The sequence below is a fragment of the Amphiura filiformis genome, chromosome 5 (genome assembly GCF_039555335.1).
Source record: "Amphiura filiformis chromosome 5, Afil_fr2py, whole genome shotgun sequence".
NCBI classification, from domain to species: domain Eukaryota; kingdom Metazoa; phylum Echinodermata; class Ophiuroidea; order Amphilepidida; family Amphiuridae; genus Amphiura; species Amphiura filiformis.
Genome location: NC_092632.1, coordinates 48386374 through 48406356, shown reverse-complemented (window position 1 = coordinate 48406356; position 19983 = coordinate 48386374). Strand labels below are relative to the sequence as shown.

General features: G+C 35.3%; 1 protein-coding gene and 1 long non-coding RNA gene across 4 annotated transcripts in view; both read left to right on the top strand.

Moving 5' to 3' along the window:
* LOC140153282 (choline/ethanolamine transporter flvcr2a-like) overlaps positions 1-19983 on the top strand; it is a 124085-nt gene that overhangs the window by 100044 nt on the left and 4058 nt on the right. For all 3 annotated transcript variants that reach the window (XM_072175986.1, XM_072175985.1, XM_072175984.1), the window contains 4 exons: positions 7064-7174; positions 8001-8106; positions 13386-13497; positions 14182-14228. In XM_072175986.1, the coding sequence (XP_072032087.1) occupies positions 7064-7174; positions 8001-8106; positions 13386-13497; positions 14182-14228 (376 nt within the window). The remainder of the gene's footprint in view (positions 1-7063; positions 7175-8000; positions 8107-13385; positions 13498-14181; positions 14229-19983) is intronic.
* LOC140151891 (uncharacterized) lies at positions 14962-18237 on the top strand. Its single transcript, XR_011858989.1, has 3 exons — positions 14962-15161; positions 16058-16142; positions 17338-18237. It is a non-coding gene; the product is annotated as an uncharacterized lncRNA (long non-coding RNA).

Below are 19983 nucleotides of genomic sequence, written 5' to 3'. Positions count from 1 at the left end.
CTATATAATACATGGCTTGCCTTAGCTATTTCTACATTTTTAGGGTAAGGATATCTGTTCATTTCATATGTGCAACGTTAATTTAAATTCAAATTCAGTTACAAGAACACCTGCCGTTGTCTGTATTTTTGCCTGTGTTTGTTGTTTCTCATTGTACATGCTGTGCTTTTAAAGCAAATTATTTCGAACCAATACTATCATGTGCAATGTAACAATTTTGTGATGATGACTTCATTTTTCGGTTATTTTAAACAATTTGTGTCTAAGGACAACACTATTTTGATTATTAATTGCTGTGGGTATAACAGTCTTACAGTTGGGTACAGAGTTGTTCCGTTTACCGTGTGCAGTCAATTGGCAAAATGTAATGTTATATGTGGCAATGTTTAGATTTTAAAGGGCTTTTGTAGACAGGTGTACTTGTGAATTCGATATTTTCCATAAACACAAAACCCTTTGCATGATTCTTTTAAGTCTAGAATACTATACATTGATCAGTTCAAAATCAACGGGCCTTATATTAGTTATAACACGGCGAGTGTCAATATATTTCAATTGGACACAATAAAAAAAAAGCATACGATTATCAGAATTGTAGTGTTCTCCTCTAATTTTCCTCTCTGTTTAAAAACAGAGGAATAATTTGTAGTCCTAAATCATGTCTATAGTATATATCATACTTTTTACCACCTTCCGTTGTTATATTCGGACCGGACAGACCGTGATTGTTTTACGTTCACGCAGTGATATGAGCATTTTTTTATGAAGTCTAAAATAAAATAAATAAATTATCATTTATTTCAAGTATTTAAAAGAGACACGGTTTCATTTTTCTTTTGTTTTCCCTTTAGTGTAACAGTAGGTAACAGTACCAAACGTGGTTATAATAACCTTGATATCCTCTGATAGTGAAAGAGACCTAACTCGTTTTCTAGACTTTGTAGATAATCGGACATAATTTTTTAATCCGATTATTAAATGAAACCAATATTTAAGTTAGTCCATCTGGTAGCCTCTAGACATTATTAAATGCTGGCATTACAGCCAACTTACAAATGTTTTTTCAAACGTTTACGTGTGTTATAAGTACGTTTTGTTTTTTATTCAAAACGTTTTAATAACATTTAAATGTCGGGTTATAAAAAGGTCATAAGAAAGTTATATATGAAAATACAGCTCTTGTGTTATTAAATGTTATTGTAAGATATTTTTGCCACACATTTTTGCAAAATATTTTGGAACGTTTTTATACCCCATATATAACCCGTTTTCCGTTTTCTGTAAAACGGTTTGCGTTTGCTGGGATAAGAAATACCATGCCGCTGCACTTTTTTACTCTGTAATTAGAAATAAAAAATGTGACTGTATATTGTGTTTTGTTACAGCCTTTTACAATATGTAATAAATAAAGTACTAAATTTTGCACTCGTCGAATGTATGAATATAATTATGATCATTAAAAAATACCAGTATTTGTACTCCAATGGCATATCTCGATTTCCTGATAAAAACGCATATCGATAGCGTGTGCAATCACTAAATACCGTAAAATTCCGTCTACAAGCATATATATGCCTCTAAACGAGGTTTTTTTGACACAAGAGACAAGAGGCAGACACTCTCAACAAAAACGTTATTTGGAGTTTGAACAACTACCGTATATCACTGATAAAGGCGGCTGTACAAACATGTATATTTGTAAGACCAATCTATTGCAATGTTTTAGAGAAGGGTATTAGCCTTTCATATCTTTCGTTAAAAAAACCTCGTTTAGAGGCATATATGCTTCTAGACGGAATTCTACGGTATACCATTTAGTTGAATTTATTAATAGCAGTTTATGGATTGGAATAGTATATTATTGAACTTTCATGTCAAGACAAACAATCGAGTGTTATAGTATTTTAAATAATAATTCGTGATCAATAATGCAAATGCATGCAGTTATTACAAATGTTTTGATATCAAACGCTCACATCCTAATCTCTGTGGCAACAGATAAGTGCATACCTCGAATTTGTTAGTGGCCGACATTACAGCACTCGGTGCCTCTTTCGACAACTCGAAAATCAAGATGCGTTATAATAGTGTGACAGGTTTAGATAATATAAACCTGTAATGGGTGCTATATGCTTTTTTCACTCACATAACTATTATGTAATTTATAACAGACTGAAGCTATAATGTTGACGAATTTCAGAATTAACTAGAGGCAAATGATGGTCATAGACCACAAACCTAGGTGGGGCGTGTTGGTGTTGTGGAGGTATCTGACCCCTGCAAAATTTTCCAAAAATTTTCCCTGGTCATGTTGTTTGTTGTCGCCGAGTTTGAGTCCCTTTCTCCTTACGGATGTCCAGAAAATGCAATTTTAAAATTTGACCCCAGATGACCTTTGACCTGACCCCTGCAAAATGTTCAAAAATGTTTCCGTGGTCATCAAGTTTGTTGTCACCGAGTTTGAGTCCCGTACCCCTTACAGATGTCCAGAAAAGACATTTTAAGATTTGACCTCTATACGACCTTTGACCTGACCCCTGCAAAATGTTCCCCTGATCATGAGATTTGTTGTCACTGAATTTGAGCCCCATACCCCTTGCAGGTATCCAGAAAGTGAATTCTAAGATTTAACCCCAGATAACCTTTGACCCAAAATGTTCCCCTGATCATTAAGTTTGTTGTCACCAAGTTTGAGCGCCGTACTCCTTACAGATGTACAGGAAATGCATTTCTAAAATTTCACATCTGCATGACCTTTGCCCTGACCCCTGCACAACGTTCCCCTGGTCATGAGATTTGTCGTCACCGACTTTGAGCCCCATACCCCTTACAGATATCCAGATAATACAATTGTAAGATTTTACCCCCTTAATGACCTTTGACCCCAATTCTGTATGCAAGTTATAGGCGTGTGGTATAGCCGATGCATGCAAATGACATCATTGTACTATATATAATATGTGACAGAAGAAGCAGTTTGAAGGTATTTGGTTAAATACCGGAAATGCCCTCTTAATGACCTTTGACCTCAATTACATGTAGGAGGAGAAGCAATTTGAAGTTATTGTCAGAAAGAAGAAGAAAAAAGAAAGATTGGATAGCAAAACAGTACCTAGCTCGGTGGGGGGATCGAATAGCAAAACAGTACCTAGCTCGGTGGGGGGGGTTGTAAATCCCCCAGCTAGGTAATCAACATGATCAATGCTCATCATCTGCACATTATTATAATATCCACAACAACCATGACAACCGCCAGTGAACTTCTGAATGGTGAAATCGGAGTAAGTGGCTGACATCACCTGCTTGGAGGTCAGTGAAATTAGAGTTGTGACTGGGTTGCAGCAAGGGGTGGTTTTATTACCAATTGGGAATCAACTTCCAGCTGCAAGTCTGATTCTACTTTTGATCTCTGTTCTGACCATGCTCACTATATAGTATACTTCCATGATTATATGTGCAAGTGACATAGCATTTTGAATTTGTTACAGAGTATGAGTTTTTTTTTACCCAAATTTGTCAAAGGTTATTCAATGAATATACAAATATATTGGGGTTCAAGAACTGGGCCATGATAGGTGAGTCTCTGTTGCCAGCGGAAGTACAACACGACTGATTCTAATACCTAGGTTTGTGTAAACCCACCTAGGTAATTAGTGTGCCATGTCTCTGATATCAGTATTAGGCCTATCTGTACACGATTTTTCAATTGGGACATTTTGTATAGGCCTACATGAATTTGTATTATTATTTTTTTTTTTTTTCAGTGATATAGAGGGTATAAACACATTTTCCAAGTGAAAACTACTCCACTGGATATGCCATTATTTTCACATCAAAGACCCTGGGTCTAGATCGTTCATGTCATTGTACCCTGGCTGGGCTAGCAAGTATTTAGTAAACCTCAAAATTATGCTATTTGTCCCTGTCCCACAAAATGAGTACAAATTCAAAAAGACATACTACAAGTATGCCTGCAATTGCTGCAAAGCCGCGATTTGTTAGCAAATATGTGCAATTTTGGAAAAGACATCTTTAAATTTTAGAAACCAAATCAAAAACCAATCTACAAATGTTTGGGGCACTGACTGAAAAGCTATTGAAGTAGCTACAGCAAAGAACAAATACTTGCAACAAGTTATTTTGTCCTTATTTTCAGAAAGCTGGACCACAGCACATAATTCCAAACTGTCACCCACAAGCATTAAATCACTTGAATCGGCTCAACAATTTGAGCATCATCATGATAATAGCTGCTGCAAACAAACATCAGATGTTAGACATGTTAAAGAATTACAAAACAAATTCCACTTTCCTCATAGCAGCTATCCCAGAGGTGCCATCAGTTATTTATGGTTTTACTAAACTTTCTTTGCAAGTCCCACGGAGACTGCCCACAATATTAACCCTCACAGGTTCTAACACACACTATTACCACAGAGGAACAGCCTCTAGTAAACAAAGGCAAAACAATTTTCCATGACATCAACTTGGGTTTCATACTTTAACCCTCTCTGAGTCTCTGTTGCCAGCGGAAGGAATGGACTAAAAAAGAATACCTAGGTGGGTGTAAACCCACCTAGGTAAATATTTACGTCCTCAATATGTTTTCGACAAAACCTCATCAATCTGTATGTTGTGACAATAATCTGATCATACGGAATTGCATCCCGTCACGATGCAATTTGTCTTTTTGACCAACAATTAATGTCAACACCGCGCTCGTGAAAATGGCTATATAAACGAACAAGAAAAGGGTCGGGATATGTCACATAATTTTAGCTTACACTTTATCGCTCTTGTGGCATATGAGCAATTCATGTATACATAATGCATAATTCTTTTATAATCACATCAGCTGCTCCTGTTCCGTGCTGCTCTAGTTCTAAATAATTCACTGAACAGATTTTTCACCTTGGGGCTTCAGAAAAGGCGTTCCGAGGTTTGGCGGGCCACTCCAATGTCTTGCCGAGCGTAAACATGACACTAGGCATAGAGATACTAGTATAATACATGCACCTCGTCTCAGATAAAGTTCGACTCCTTTAATATAAGCCTGAATTAGTTTAAGGCATGTTGCAATTTGCAATAGCCAGCGCTGACCAGAACGTGATAAGGTTAACCCTACTCATGTTGTCCTTACATTTATCGTTTGACGTAGATTCATGGTGAGTCGGAGAGGACTGTACTCTCGAACAATATTGTTGAGCACTAAAATTCCCTACAAACTCAAAACATTTTGCACAAAACGTTTAAATGTCAGGTATAATGGCCATAAAAACGTCTTATTAACATTCAAAAAACATTTTTGAAAACTTTCTGCAAAACATTCTAAACAAAAAGTGTTGACAAAATATTTTTCAAAAATGTTTGCCCAAAATGTTTTACAATATTAAACGTTTTAAAAACATTTTCATGACCTTTATATAACCCGACATTTAAATGTTATTAAAGCGTTTTGAATAAACATTTTAAGAACATTTTTGTGTTTGCTGTGTTAATAAGGCCGTGTAAAATTAATATTTTGGTTCTCGTCCCTCCTCCTCAATTTCTGGGATTTGTCAGATTTTTTTTTTTTTAGATTTTTCAATTTTTTAGACTTTGGAATGATTTATGAAATCTTCATACATATAAATAAGTTTATTAGAGAACAAGCATCACTTCCAAGTCTTTTTGTGGTACTCTAGGGGTTTATCCTCAGAATCTCACATTTGAAAAAAAAAAAAAGGGCCTCATCGTTTCCTCGAGCACTGTTGGAGAAGACCGAAAACTACTGACAATGCTAATTTTACATTGAAAAAAAACACCAAAACAACACCTCCCTCCCTCATCAATTCATGAAAATCCTCTGGACGAGAACCAAAACATTAATTTTATACGGCCTAAGCTGTAAACGTACTTTTGGAATTTCATGAAATTGTTGACATTTCCATTCGATCGGAACTACTTTGACTTAACCAGGAAAAAAATCCACGGACTCGTTTTCTGCTCCACGAATCATCACTTTTATTAGTGTCAATTAATAACAATGTCTACATTTAGCTTTTTTTGCCAGTGCTTGGTATAATTAAAATCCACCAATCAATAACATACATGGAATAGGCATACCACATCACTAAGTTGTTGCATAACTGGGTCTGGGCAGCAACCAATATAACTCATTATTTCATTATTTCTGCCCTTTTGGGTGATCCAAATCCGCGTATCGCATAATTGTCTTGGAAGTATATCGGTACTCGCACTTGGTTAGGTCAGATCAGTCAAATTTCATTTATTTTTACCAAGTCAGCATGGTCAGACTGATATAAATAATAATAATAGTATTGAATGGTTTATTTCGTGTGATACAAGGACAAGAATATATTGCTCATGCAATATTTTTTCTATCTCGTGCAATATATTCTTGTACTAAGTATCACATTCAGAGCTATTCAATATTATATTATAAATCTATAGACAGAAATACTCCCAATAGTTATGAGGTAAAAGAGGGATTTTGTAAATATTTGTTGGCGCGATTTTTAATTTATAAAAGAGAAGACATGGCTTTCGGCACATGTAAATCCGTGGAATGAATGGAATATTGCCGTGTTTCTTGTTATCAATGTAGTTCTGGAATGCAAATGTTAATCTAAGAAAATCAAAACGTATGTGAAAGCTGATTCAGTACTATGCACACATAGTGTCACTTCGCATGACATTTTAGTCCTTAAAAACTATTTTTCGAGAGTGCAGTAAGGCCTTTAAAAAATTGTTTGATTGGCGTAACCCGACCTACCCTAAAATTAGGCCCGACCCTAACTTTTTTTTTATTTTTTGCAAAAAAATAAAAAATAAAAAAAAAAAAAAAATTAATATAAATAAATAAATTAAAAAAAAAAAGAAGAAAAAAAGTTCCAAAGCCTGTATCAAACGAAATTTACAGCTTAAAAGTAAAAAAAAAAAAAAAATATCCAGACCTACCTACCCTAATTTTTTTTTAATGTTACGCCAATCAAAGACTCACCTAATATGTACTATGATGTCTAATATTTTCACTTATTTTATTATTTACATTATTATTCAGGGGCACAACGGTAGTAGTTTATCTTCTCTCTCTGATCGGAATGATTATCTTCACATTCACACTCAGACTACATAATATATGGCTCGTCTTTGGTGTTTCTGCATTTTTAGGGTAAGAATATCTGTTCATTTCATATGTGCAACTGGAGAGTAGCGTTAATTTAAATTTAAATTCAGCTACAAAAACACCTGTCATTGCCTGTGTTTGCATTTTTTGTTTCTCGTTATAAATGCTGCGCTTTTAAAGCAAATTATTTCGAGTCAATATCCTAGTATTCTGTGCGATATGGTATTGAGGAATTACAAGCTAGCATTTGTGTGATGATGACATCATTCTGTTAGGTTATTTTAAACATTTTGTATCTAGATTATGGTGTAAAGTATTACATAATCTTGATTATTAATTGTTGTCCCGTATGTGATGTTTAAAAAGTCTTACATTTGGCTGCAGAATTGTTCTGTTTACCACGTGGTGTCAATTGACAATGGATTAAATGTTATGGCTATTTCTAGATTTTAAAGGACTTTTGTAGACAGGTGAATTCAATATTTTCCCATAACACAAAACCCTTTGCACAATTTTTTAAAACTCTTTTAAGTCTAGAATGATGATATAAGTAAAGGCATTTTTTGTTCCTCTTGTCAATAAATATCATGTTAAAAGCGCACGTCTATAAAAGTTCATGACTGTTTTATGGCTACGCTATCTTTAACCATTTTGTGTGGTGAATATATCGTGACATTGCACACACAAACATACCCCTATAAACCTTTGCTTATTCTTCTTGTATTATCAACGGTTCCTAACATAATTTTGATCACAATCTTTGTATATTTTACAGTATAAATCGTGAACTATACATGTTATAAGGCCGTAGCTTGGCAGGCAGAAAACATATGATATGTTTCTCACGATGTTGAATACATCTACCTTTCAGGTTTTTCATGACTGGATACCTACCTTTGGGCTTTGAGTTTGCAGCCGAATTAACTTTTCCAGAGCCTGAAGGAACATCGTCTGGGTTACTGAATGCTTCAGCTCAGGTAGAGTATTAGGTTGTTGGTCGACATAATACCTATAGGCTACTTATAGTCTTCTTTTCTGTTATGATAGGTTGTAAATTAGGACTCTATTAATGTTTACATTGTGGCACACAAGTACACAATAAATAACATGTAATCAGTCTAATTCAATCCTGCGTTTTGAATTTGGCAATACATTTATTATTTTGAATACAAAATTAGATGGCCAGATTATAAATTCCACACCCGTGTAAAGAAATATTGTTTTTGTTGTAAGCATTATGTTGGATAAACTCCAAAAAAGTAAATACATAAATATGTCATTAAAAATACGAATACATTTTTAAAGCCGTCATTTTAGTCAGTTATGACAATGTATATACTTCATTAATATATTCTTGTTCATTGATTGGTTAAAGTGGATCACATGACCACAAAAATAGTTCTGCCAATTACACCCATCCGTAAATAGTACCTCTAATCTGTAAATAGTCTTCTCGGTGTCCCGGATGTGCCGTAAATAAGAGCTCCAAGCCGTAAATAGTATTTTTTGACTTGAGACTACCTGAATACGGTATATTAGTAGGTATGTCACAGTGGCTGCACAATAATTCTGCCACACTGTGCATGCAAGCATAACAGTGAATTGAAAAGCGCGCGCTTCAAAGTTGACCAATTTTAGAAAACATCATGTCAAAAAATGAATTTCCTCAGTATGCTTCATTTATCCAAATTGTTTGAATTTTTAATATATGGTGTGTGAAGACTTTCCGAGGCTACCATTGGGTCCGCCAAAATTAAATATTGTTTTGTTTAAGAGCTACTGCCTGTTTTTATGGATTTTTGAAGATCGCTCATAAATCAGTAAATATAGGCCTATTGAAATAGAGGAACTACCACCATTTAGCTGAAATATTAATCTTTCTTAGCATGTAAATTATTTCCGTCGACAACGAATGAAACACTTCCCTTGCATTGAGTAAAACTAATTAAAAACAAAACATTATCAAAGAAATTTTTAGGGAGTAATTTTCCAAACCACAATAGCTCTAAGCCATTGTGTGTGTCCAAGGCCATACTATTTTTGTATACGCGATACAGTAGAATAGCTGTTCTTTTTACCATTTGTCTTCCCATGTTAATCCAGATAACAAAATGTTAATTTAAAGTCTCATTGCAAATGAATTTTTATTTTTACTTTTCGGATTTAGCTTTGAGCAATGGTGACACATACCATGTTTACAGAAAAAATGAAAATTCTATTCCAGACATCGTCAAAATGTCAAACTTTGTATTTTTTTGTATTATATTTAAGTAATTAACTGCAGTTTCTTTATTCAACATCATAACAGGTTCATACTTGACAAATTTATGGTGAATGAATAGACTTTCATTAAATATTGAAAAAACCCAAAATTACTCATGCCTAATTTACATAATAATGTCATGAATACATAATTAGCTAATTTGCATAATTAATTACTTTTTGTTTATTTTTTGTTATCAATTGAAATAACTTTGTATACATATGTGTGCAAAAAAAACCGCACCCTGATATCATGTACGGTTTTCTATTGGCATCAATTTTGCATATTAATTAGCTGAACTTAGTCATTTTTTCACCTTTAATTTGTCTGCAGATTGGCTGAAATAGCTAAAATAGTATATTTGGTTAATTTATTATAATTATTCAATGATAGAATTTTAAATTTTGTTTTCTTTAACGAAGTACGGAAAGATAGGCATTTAACCTGTGATACTTAAATTAACGCTGCTTTTTCAAGCAAGGGTCCAAATAAACCTTCAAAATCTCGAAATGTGCCAATTTTGTCATTATAGCCATTTGTGGCAGGTTTTAATTCCATTTATGAGCATCTTAAAATTGACACTGCATCACAATGCATTGACCGATTTCAATTCTGTTTTTTTGATTTTTGATACTGTAAAACACTTTAATTTCGCGGGTACTTTATTTCGCGAATCGCTTATACTCGCCATTTTCGCGAGTACTTAATTTCGCGAATCCAGGATTTTGTATTTCACATCAGTTTCCAAATTCTTATTCTCTGCATGGCCAGAAGCTTAAGTGAAAATTAGCCTTACTTTGTTGGGTATTTCCGCCTTACCTTCCCTAAATTGAATGTTGGGGTATCTCTAAAATGAAATATGGCCATTGTTTTGTAGGAAATAACATGCAAACTATGATAAAATTACTAAATATTTTGCCCAATCAACCCATGCCATTATCATAGCCCATCATGGGGGCGGCCATTTTGTTTCACAAACTTTCATTTCTGTCTCATAATATTTTATTAAAATTACTTCTAAACAATTTAAAATATCTTTTTAAATCATAGAAACAAATGAAAATAATATTTTGGAGTGTTGTTTAGAGTGTTATAACGTGACAAAACAAAGTTCAAAACAAAAATAAAATAATCTGATTGAATGAGGACGGGCATTGATTGATTGATAATTGGTCATTATTTTCAATGCAGCAAATGGATAAACAAATATCAATTTCGCGATTTTCTAGCGAGTTTTATGTGGAGGTTCAATGCTTTGTGGAATTTATATGATCCTTATAATAATATATGAGGCTATTTTGATGATGTTTCAAGGTAAATAAATAATCTACTAATGAAATTATGTCACATAGTCACTCACAAAATAACTTTGAGGTGAATTCTGTAATGGAAGTTGCTCGAGTTGGGTTGTCAAATTCGGAACCAGTGTGCAAATTGTCTGAGATAAAATTCGCGAGTATTTAATTTCGCGAATCAAAAGCCCTCGCGAAATTCGCGAAATTAAATACCTCGCGAAATTAAGTGGTTTTACAGGGTACTTTAATAAAGCTCATTCATGTAGAAACATTAAATAACGTGTTTCTGCTGCGCTTATTTTTGGGGTGATATGTCTACTAATAATATTAGTCTCAGCTTTTGACAATGACTTTAGCTCGTTTTGTATGCGACAGAACATTTCACATGCGCACAACTACCGTATTTGAACATAGCATAAGTTTGCCCTGTTGTAATTGGTTAGTCCGATTTAGCCTGTTCGATTTTGTGAAAAGCAAAATATAGGTTGTGCTGTTCACTCAGGATAAAAAACTAGCTAGTACAAAATTTGAATAAGATTTTTCCCAAGCTGTCCCTCGATTGCGAAAGTCTAGTTATGCGATGCACTCTATTTTGAGAAAGGGCGGTTTAGATTACATGGGTGTAATATTTCGTGAAAAGCCACCTTTTTGTATATGAAACTGCAAATATAGTATAGAAATGACGGTTAGAGGTCTAGAATTATTTATTTTGTTAAGAATATTGATGTTGGCGTTGTAGAAAGTGTATGCAGTGAACTGGAAAAATCGAAAGCATAAAAAAGCTTAAAATATACATGTCACCATGATCAAGTTTGATAAAAATAGTTTAACAAAGGCAGAGAGCCTTATTACATCAGATACCATCAACAGGTATTTTGGGATGGAGTTAGGGGTAGCTTAAATTGTTAACTCAAAAAGAAATGATCAACACAGTTTTGATTTTAACTTATATGAAATCATATTATCGAGGGTTTAGTTCAAAAAAGCTCTATTTGCAATATCTGCCCTATAGACAATTTGGCAATTTTTGCTTTCTAAGCTATGATTTATTTAGAGGTCAATGACTGGGCCTCAAGGAAGAACAGATGATTAATTGTGTTTTCAACTGATTGAGTGTCCCAGGTTAAAGAAGAAACAAAACAAAACAAACTGCGCATCAGTTGTTTTGAGGGTATTGTGAAATATCTAAACATTGTGCATTTGAACCAAGGAATATCCCGAAGGGCGCAAACTAATGCAAAGTCATTAACCTCATTCATAATCATCACTTTTCACTTTTTTAATTCAATTTTTGTCACATTTCCTTCTTTTGAATTTGAAAACAGAACACAATTTTAACTGTATCTTTTGTTTTTCCTGTCAAAATCGAATAGCCTATGAAGGAAATACCTCTAGCGACCAATCACACTAGCGCGCAATTATGCGATGTCCAAATACGGCGTCCGCGTAAATTGTTCGAAGGCATAACACATCACGCAGCGCGGTCATTGTAAAGCGTAAAACGTAATAGGGCTTTCTTTCACTACACCCTCGTTATAATAAAAATGTTTCTGAACAAATTTGGGCTTAGAAAATATTCGTAACATTTGTCCGGGACAACTAAAGATGCTGATGTAAGGGTGAATCAAAATGATCAGTACTCAACCCAACCTCCTGATTGAAACTTACGCTGCACTTTAGATGATAGTGTTGTTTTCTCCTTTACATGAATTTTGCTCGCTCCGGTTTCATTTTAACGTAAGTCGCAACATTGATCAGATTGTCCTTGTCGGGTTGTCAAGATTCAGAGAGTCAGAAGAATAGTTTCCTGTACCGTTCCAGAAACAAGGCACAAAATATATTTCCCAGTACAATATGTACACTTTCATTTTAAAATGGAAAGAAGCACTTTTTTCTGCTAGAAATCGAACCCAGGAATCCGACGTGACAGCGAGAATTGAAATTTAATTTTTAGAGTAAAAAAGTGACATAAAATTTACAAATCTGGATTTTCTGAGCAGGTAATATAATTTAAAAAATACATTGCAAAGTACATTTGAAAAAAATTAAATTCTACAAAAGAAACGACGTCGAGAGTTCACAGCCACGTTAATGTATCCTTGTTTTTGTGTGTAGTTTAATTTTGTTATTTATTATGTCTTTGTTACCTTTTTTTAAATTATAAAATCCGTTATTTCTTTATCATTAAAGGGGCATTTCGTGATCCACAGCCTCATCCCCCACTTTTCCCAAAAAAGTTGAGATTTTTACACCACTGGATACCTCTGGCTACATAATGTTTATGTACCAAATATTTCTTGCAGATTAATTCGTTTAGCAAAAATATCGCCAAATTTGAATTTCGTTCTGGTGCACCAGAACGAAATTACAACACATTGTCTATGGAGCAGTGTAATACACATAATCATGCATAACTCACAAACGCAAAATCGGAATCAACTGAAATTTTGGAAATAAGCTTTTTCGTGGATATCTACTGAAAAATGTCATAAAAAGAGGATGCTAGGATCACGAAATACTCCTTTAAGTACATATCAAAAAAGTTAAATTTTATGAAAGAAACGTTATACATCCTTGTTGTTGTGTGTGGTCAAATTTTGTTACTGATTTGTTATGTTTTTGTTACCGTTGTTTTTTTTAATTATAAAATCCGTCATTTCTTTATCATAAATGTAGGTTTGTTTGTTTTAATACACAGACATTCGGCATAATCTTTACGATGGCTATGGGTTCACTGTTACAAGAAGTCAGTGTTAAAGTAGCCAATTTGTTTCTATGTGGCTCTTTATTAATTGGTGCTGTATTAACAGGTAACTATATCAATTGTAATAAATAATGAATATTTTGTCACTCAGGGCAAACCAATATACAGATTATAACAGTTTTCATTCCCCGTTTTTACTTGAAGGCTACAAAATTGCTGAAAACTTCATCTGTACAACTGTATAGTGTTGTTTGTCGAAAAGCTCATCTCGTTTTGACGCCATATTGAACTAATGTAGAGTGTATATTTTTATCTATTATTTATTTATTATTATTATTATCTGTACTGCAATTAGGCTTACCACATTAAAATATAAACCAGCCTCATGGGAGCTTCATAGCATTCATATATACGATGACATCAGTCGTATCTACATTGTTTTCCTTCCATTGACTACAAATGCTATTATTGCCCATATTCTGGCTACAATATGCTAGAATACATTGAAATTTGGACGAACCGTTCCTACGATACGTGTTTACGAACGAATTTCAACACTTCCTTCGGCCTCGACCCTAACGGACATATATCGAATCTATTCACTTATCATGCTTATTACCCGTACTGCGTCACATAATTATGTTACGTCAGTTTTATTTCTTTATCACAATATACATATAGCAAGGGTGAATTTACAAGAAATTTTACATGGAATGAATTATATCATTATACCATAAGAAGTATTTTATGACAGGAAAAGTCACTATTCTCTTTTATATCTCAATTTCAGCACTAATAAAATCTGACCTCAGAAGACAGCAAGCTGAAAAACAAGTGGTAAGTCGTATCAGAAACAAATAAAATTATTAACCAAAAATGCCACAAATTTGCCTTATTCCATTTTTTGCTAAAAAGGAATTTTTTCGTCCAAAATTGGCCTTATTTGGTCACATGTTCAAAAAATAAGGTCAATATCCAAAAACTCTTCCTAATGGATTGTCTATCACAAAACAAACAATCCAAATTTGAGATTTGTTTATCAAATCGGTGTTTATATTTAGATCTGACTGCTTCCTTTTATAGGCAACAGGAACCGTTGAGGGCGTGATGAGTTGGTCAAAGATGTTGTTGAGTGAATAGGCACCCTCGTCCTTCTTCAGAAAGTTATCGACAAAGAAGCTATATCAAAACCTTTAGTAACATTTCAGAATCAGTGAATCCACGACAGACTTCACTGAAAACTTAAACTAGTCAATTGCAGGCTGGACTAGCTTTAAACTAGTCAAACTGGTTAGTCAAGCCTGCTTGACTAGCTTAAGCTAGTATTTCAACCTAGTCAAGCCTGCTGGACTAGTTTTCAGCCAGCTGGACTAGTTTTTGATTAGTCCAGCTGGCTTGACTAATGTGATTTGACCTGCTGGACTAGTTTTAAGGATTGACTAGCTTATGGTTAGTCAAGCGGGAATGACTAGCTTAAGTTGGTAAATGAAGATGGACTAGTTTAACATTAGTCGAGCTGGCTTGACTAGCTTTAAGTTAGTCAAGACGCCTGCTGCTTGACTAGCTTAAGTTAGTCAATTTGCCAGTAGTCTGTGGTATGTGACCTCTGACCCAACTGAAATCTATAAGCGGGGAAACATACATTTTGTAACTGTCAACTGCTGAGGTCAACTGGATATACTGCTGTCACTTCACTACAGAGCAACACTCTCAAGTTTTTGCCACAAAATGTCCTGGAATTAATTCATCAAGATTTTGTAGAACACGAAGGTAAGTCTTGCTTTGTGTTGATATATGTAAGGTTGCAATTTGTTTTAATATTACATCAGAAAGACAAATTAAATAATATCAGCTCAGAATGCCAGTCACTAACCCTATATGCACTATGTACAGCATGCTAACAGCACAATACAGCAACATGCATACGTACTATAGTAATTTTATTGTTTATAGCAATCATGTGTGCACTATGATATTCTACAATCATAACAATGTACTTGTAATTGGCATGATTGGGCCTTGGTCATCAATTAAAGTGTAAGTTCAAGTCTTGGCATCTTTATAATGATATAAGGTATTGGTAAGCTAGCTGATGAGCCCAGATCCTCCAAGTTAAATTGGGGACTGCCTGTGTACAGTGTGTAATTATATTATAACATAAGCCGCCACTGAGGATGGGGGTAAAGTTGTGTACTGTTTTTGATACTTTATTGTTTGTTGCTATAATTTATTCTAAATGAATTAGAAGAAAACTACTTGGAATAAAGTGAAATGAAATTGGGAGGGGGGGTGTTGCTAGCCGAAAAGGGGGGGGGGAGCAATTTTGGCACACATTCATGGGGCACCTTTTAAATAAAATGATCTTAAAAGGCGTAGGAAACAGTACGGAAATGCTATGTAAATTTTCCCGCTCGCAATATGTTTGCAAAATTGGATCCCAAAAACTTGGCATATAGGGAGGATTTTGGGTAGGCCAAGAGGGGGGGGGGGCAAGCATTTTGGGGCATGCCGTTTGGAAATTCCTCCAGGGCTCTCAACTAAGAAATGCTATGTGCATGGTCTGCAAAATTATTAATTATCACTTTCTTTAGAATAACAACCACGACCCAAACAAAATCTACAGTCGACATTATACCATTTTAATGTCATGTATTTTTTTCATATAGGTTCTGTTCCTTTTTTGACAATGCAACCGTGAAGCTTGAAAGACTCAACATATACAGTCTGGAGGATTTCACTCAAATAACAAAGGTAATTGAAAAAATGTATGACCAGATGACAGCCTCAACACATTTTGGGTTAAATTGCTGCAAAAAGTGAAAATCTGAGGGACCAAGAAAAATATGGGGGGAGCAAATGCCCCCGTATTGCCTCAACTATTGGTTTTATGGCCATTGTGAAACACATTTTTGCTGCTAAATGTTAAAACTGCTACTAGTGCAATTTCTCAAAAGTCATCACCAAGAAATCAGAAATTAGTGTGATGCCAGCCTCAATGTGAGGTATCTTCAAAACACAACAGAATGCCAGAATCTGACCATGCCCTTTAAGACAGTACGCTATATTTGTAAACACTGTCCCTGGTGGTGGACTCTAAAAAATGATGTGGAAAAATACATGACCAACCAAAATTTTGGAGGTGTAAGAACTTCCTTAAATTTTGGTGGTTTAATTGATGGGACTATTACGGAACCCCCAAAGTGACATGGAAGAAAAAAACTTGGGGCCCGAGATTGTAACTTGGGGGCCCCGACATCGTAACTTGGGAGTCCGAGTTAGTAACTCGGGGCCCCAAAATACTATCTCGGATTCTCGGCTTAGTAAGTCGGGGCCCGAGTTACTATCTCGGACCCGAGTTACTAAGTTGGGGTCCCGAGTTCCTAATTCAGGGCCCTGAGTTACTATCTCGGGCCCCAAGTTACTATCTCAGGGCCTGAGTTACTATCTCAGACCCCGAGTTACTATCGCGGGGACACAGGTACTATCTCGTGCCCCAAGTTACTATCTCAGACCCTGAGTTACTAAGTCGGGGCCCCAAGTTACTATCTTGGGGCCCGAGTTACTATTTCGGGCCCTTATGTACTATGTCGGACCCTGAGTTACTATGACGGGACCCCGAGTTTCTATGTCGGGACCCCGAGTTTCTATGTCGGGACCCCAAGTTACTATCTCGGGACCCTGAGTTACTATCTCAGGGCCCCGAGTTACTATCTCGGGACCCTGAGTTACTATCTCTGGGCCGCGAGTTACTATATAAGTCAGACTCCGTTTTTTTCCTTCCATATCACTTTGGAGGGTCGGTAGACTATATATGTATTAAACTGTAAATAAAGTTCTCGCTGACACAAAATATTTTTTCAGAAAACTGCCAGATGTGAAAGCAGGAATATTCATTTTGCCTATTAAAGTTTAACTAATAGTAACTTTTTGTATAATTTGCTTTCAGGTGCTGCTGAAATGTAACCCAACTGTGGTAGAAATAGACTTCCAACAATTGCAACTCATCAAGAAGAAAATCATGCTGTACATCAGTCGTGCAAAATAACGAGTTAAGACGTTACACAAACAAGTAGTGTGAAAAAAGAACCTTGCACTGATTTTGCCTGTAAAAGATGGATTTATCTGAATCATGCACATGAAACTTATCTGATTCATGATTTGACAAACATTCAAAATGGATTCATCAAAACTCTTGATTGCGGTGACTTCATTATTGTGAATATGAGTGACAAACTTTAATGACTATTTTTCTCACAATCAGGCATTAAAAAAATTATATAATGCCCTTTCCGACCAGCGGTGGTCCGCTATCTAAGGACCACTATCTCTAAGGTTAGCAAATATGAATTGTAGATTAAAAAAAAGGAACATCATGAGTTTGTTTGCTGGATGACTATGCAATGACGTCACTGCCATATCAGGGTGAAAAATGGTATTATACCTATCCATGATGCTTATTATGTATGTTAATTTGTATGACATCTGGATAGACTCTATACTGTGAATTGTAATCAACATGATCAATATTAATGTTTTTAATCTGTCAAACCAAGCTGTTTTAAACAAAAAACAGTTAAGGTTTTGACAGATTAAATACATTATAATTAGTTATTTATTTACTAAATTTCATAAACAGAAATCTTTGTAATTTATGTTTAAGGCTTTTATATAAGAAGAGTTGGGTATCATAATGTTGGATGCAAGATAAGAATGTCATAAAGTTTTTTCTAATGTTATTTTGGACTTTGAATTGTTTCTTATTTCAGAATCTATTGTGTCCAAAAGAGGATAGGATACAGTCTGTGGTGGGTACTAGGTAGGCAGATGAAATGAGACAACATGGTCAGAAGAGAAAATCAAAATCCTCGCCAACATGCAGGTCTAGTTCTGTACTAATTATTGGTGCTTGCTTTTGCTTCATATTTCACTATTTATGCTGCATGATTCAAGATTATCTATGGAATAATTCTTGTAAATTCATGCAGGGAAGCAATAAGCAAACATTAATCTATCTAGACTAAATCCACATGTGGCTCATTTATACTTTCCAATTGTATAACCCTTATCAGACTGTATCCAATCTGCAACTGCATGTATGGTTTGCATTAGGTTTGTTCGGCTGGCTGGACTAGCTTGAGGTTAGTCGAGCATGTTAGTCAAGCCAGCTGGACTAATGTTACATTAGTCCAGCTGGCTTGACTAGGGCTATGTTAGTCCAGATGGGCACCAGTTGGACTAACTTAAAGCTAGTCAATAACTAGTCAAGCGACTAACCTTAACTAGTCCAGCACGCTGGACTAACATCAAGCTAGTCAAAAAACTAGTCAAGTGACTAACTTTAACTAGTCCAGCGTGCTGGACTAGCATCAAGCTAGTCAAGCGACTAACCAAAAGCTAGTCAAGCGACTAACTAAAAGCTAGTCCAGCATGCTGGACTAAGATAAGTTAGTCATCCTTGTTAGTCCAGCAAAACTGACTAGCTTAAAGCTAGTCCAGGTGGGCACCATCTGGACTAGCTTTAAGTTAGTCCAGCTGACCAATTTTGGTTTTCAGTGTTGGCCATTCAAAACGCAACAGAAAAATGGCAAATTTTTTCTTTAAATCGCCGTCAATTTCGAACTAGTGAACTCAGAATTCTATTCCCACGTTTATATTACCTTGAGATATTCCTTAACCCTAAAATTATTTTTTTGACGCTGTAGGTGCTTCCATGAACCCGTCTGAATTTTTATTTATTCCATGTTTTCACTAAATTGTGTTCCTTTCCCTGCGTGGAATCAAGTTTTTCTGGGTTTTCCTGTCAAACCTGCCCTGTTCCAACAGTCACTTTACGAAATAGCGCTACGCTATTAAAAATGTCCTCGGGTTAATCGACTGTATAGACATTTTCCCTAATGGTCATCTAAAAATGGTTATGATAGACCTGAATTTAGTCTCGCCGCATACAAAAAACTATGGGTACCCCCTAATCAGAAGTCAATTCTAGTCCCTTCGATAACTCGCTGAGTCTGCTAGTCTTAGTCACAGTCTATATGGCACAGCATAATTCGCATTACAGTGAAATGCGACCAAGCGTAGACTTTGCATAGACTATACGATCTACTTTTAGCATGACTCCACAGAGCTCGCGTTGATCAAGGTCACTCTCGCTTTTCATTGCGCAGTGAATATTATTTTGGGTAAAAAACATGTTACTTTTCACATAGAAAGGTTTTGCGGAGTCGGAAAAGACCACTACATGGTTAAAAGAAGCCATCTGAATACGATGAATAGGAAAAGACGCTCTGAATAAGGACGAGGGGGCCTATTCACTCAACAACACCTTTAATCAACTCATCACACCCTCAACGGTGGCTGTTGCCTATAAAAGGAAGCAGTCAGATGTGATGAGTTGCTAGTCTGATGAAACCACTAGTGTAGTGGTGAAACCTCAGTAAAAATGAGAACATCATTTTTCACTGGAATTGTCCAAAAAGAACCATGTTAACAACCGGTGTATCCATTTATCATGTTTATGTATATCCATATTAAAGATTTGTTTTTGTTCTTTGTAAACTGTTCAAATTTCAAGCAATTAAATGCGCCGTGACTA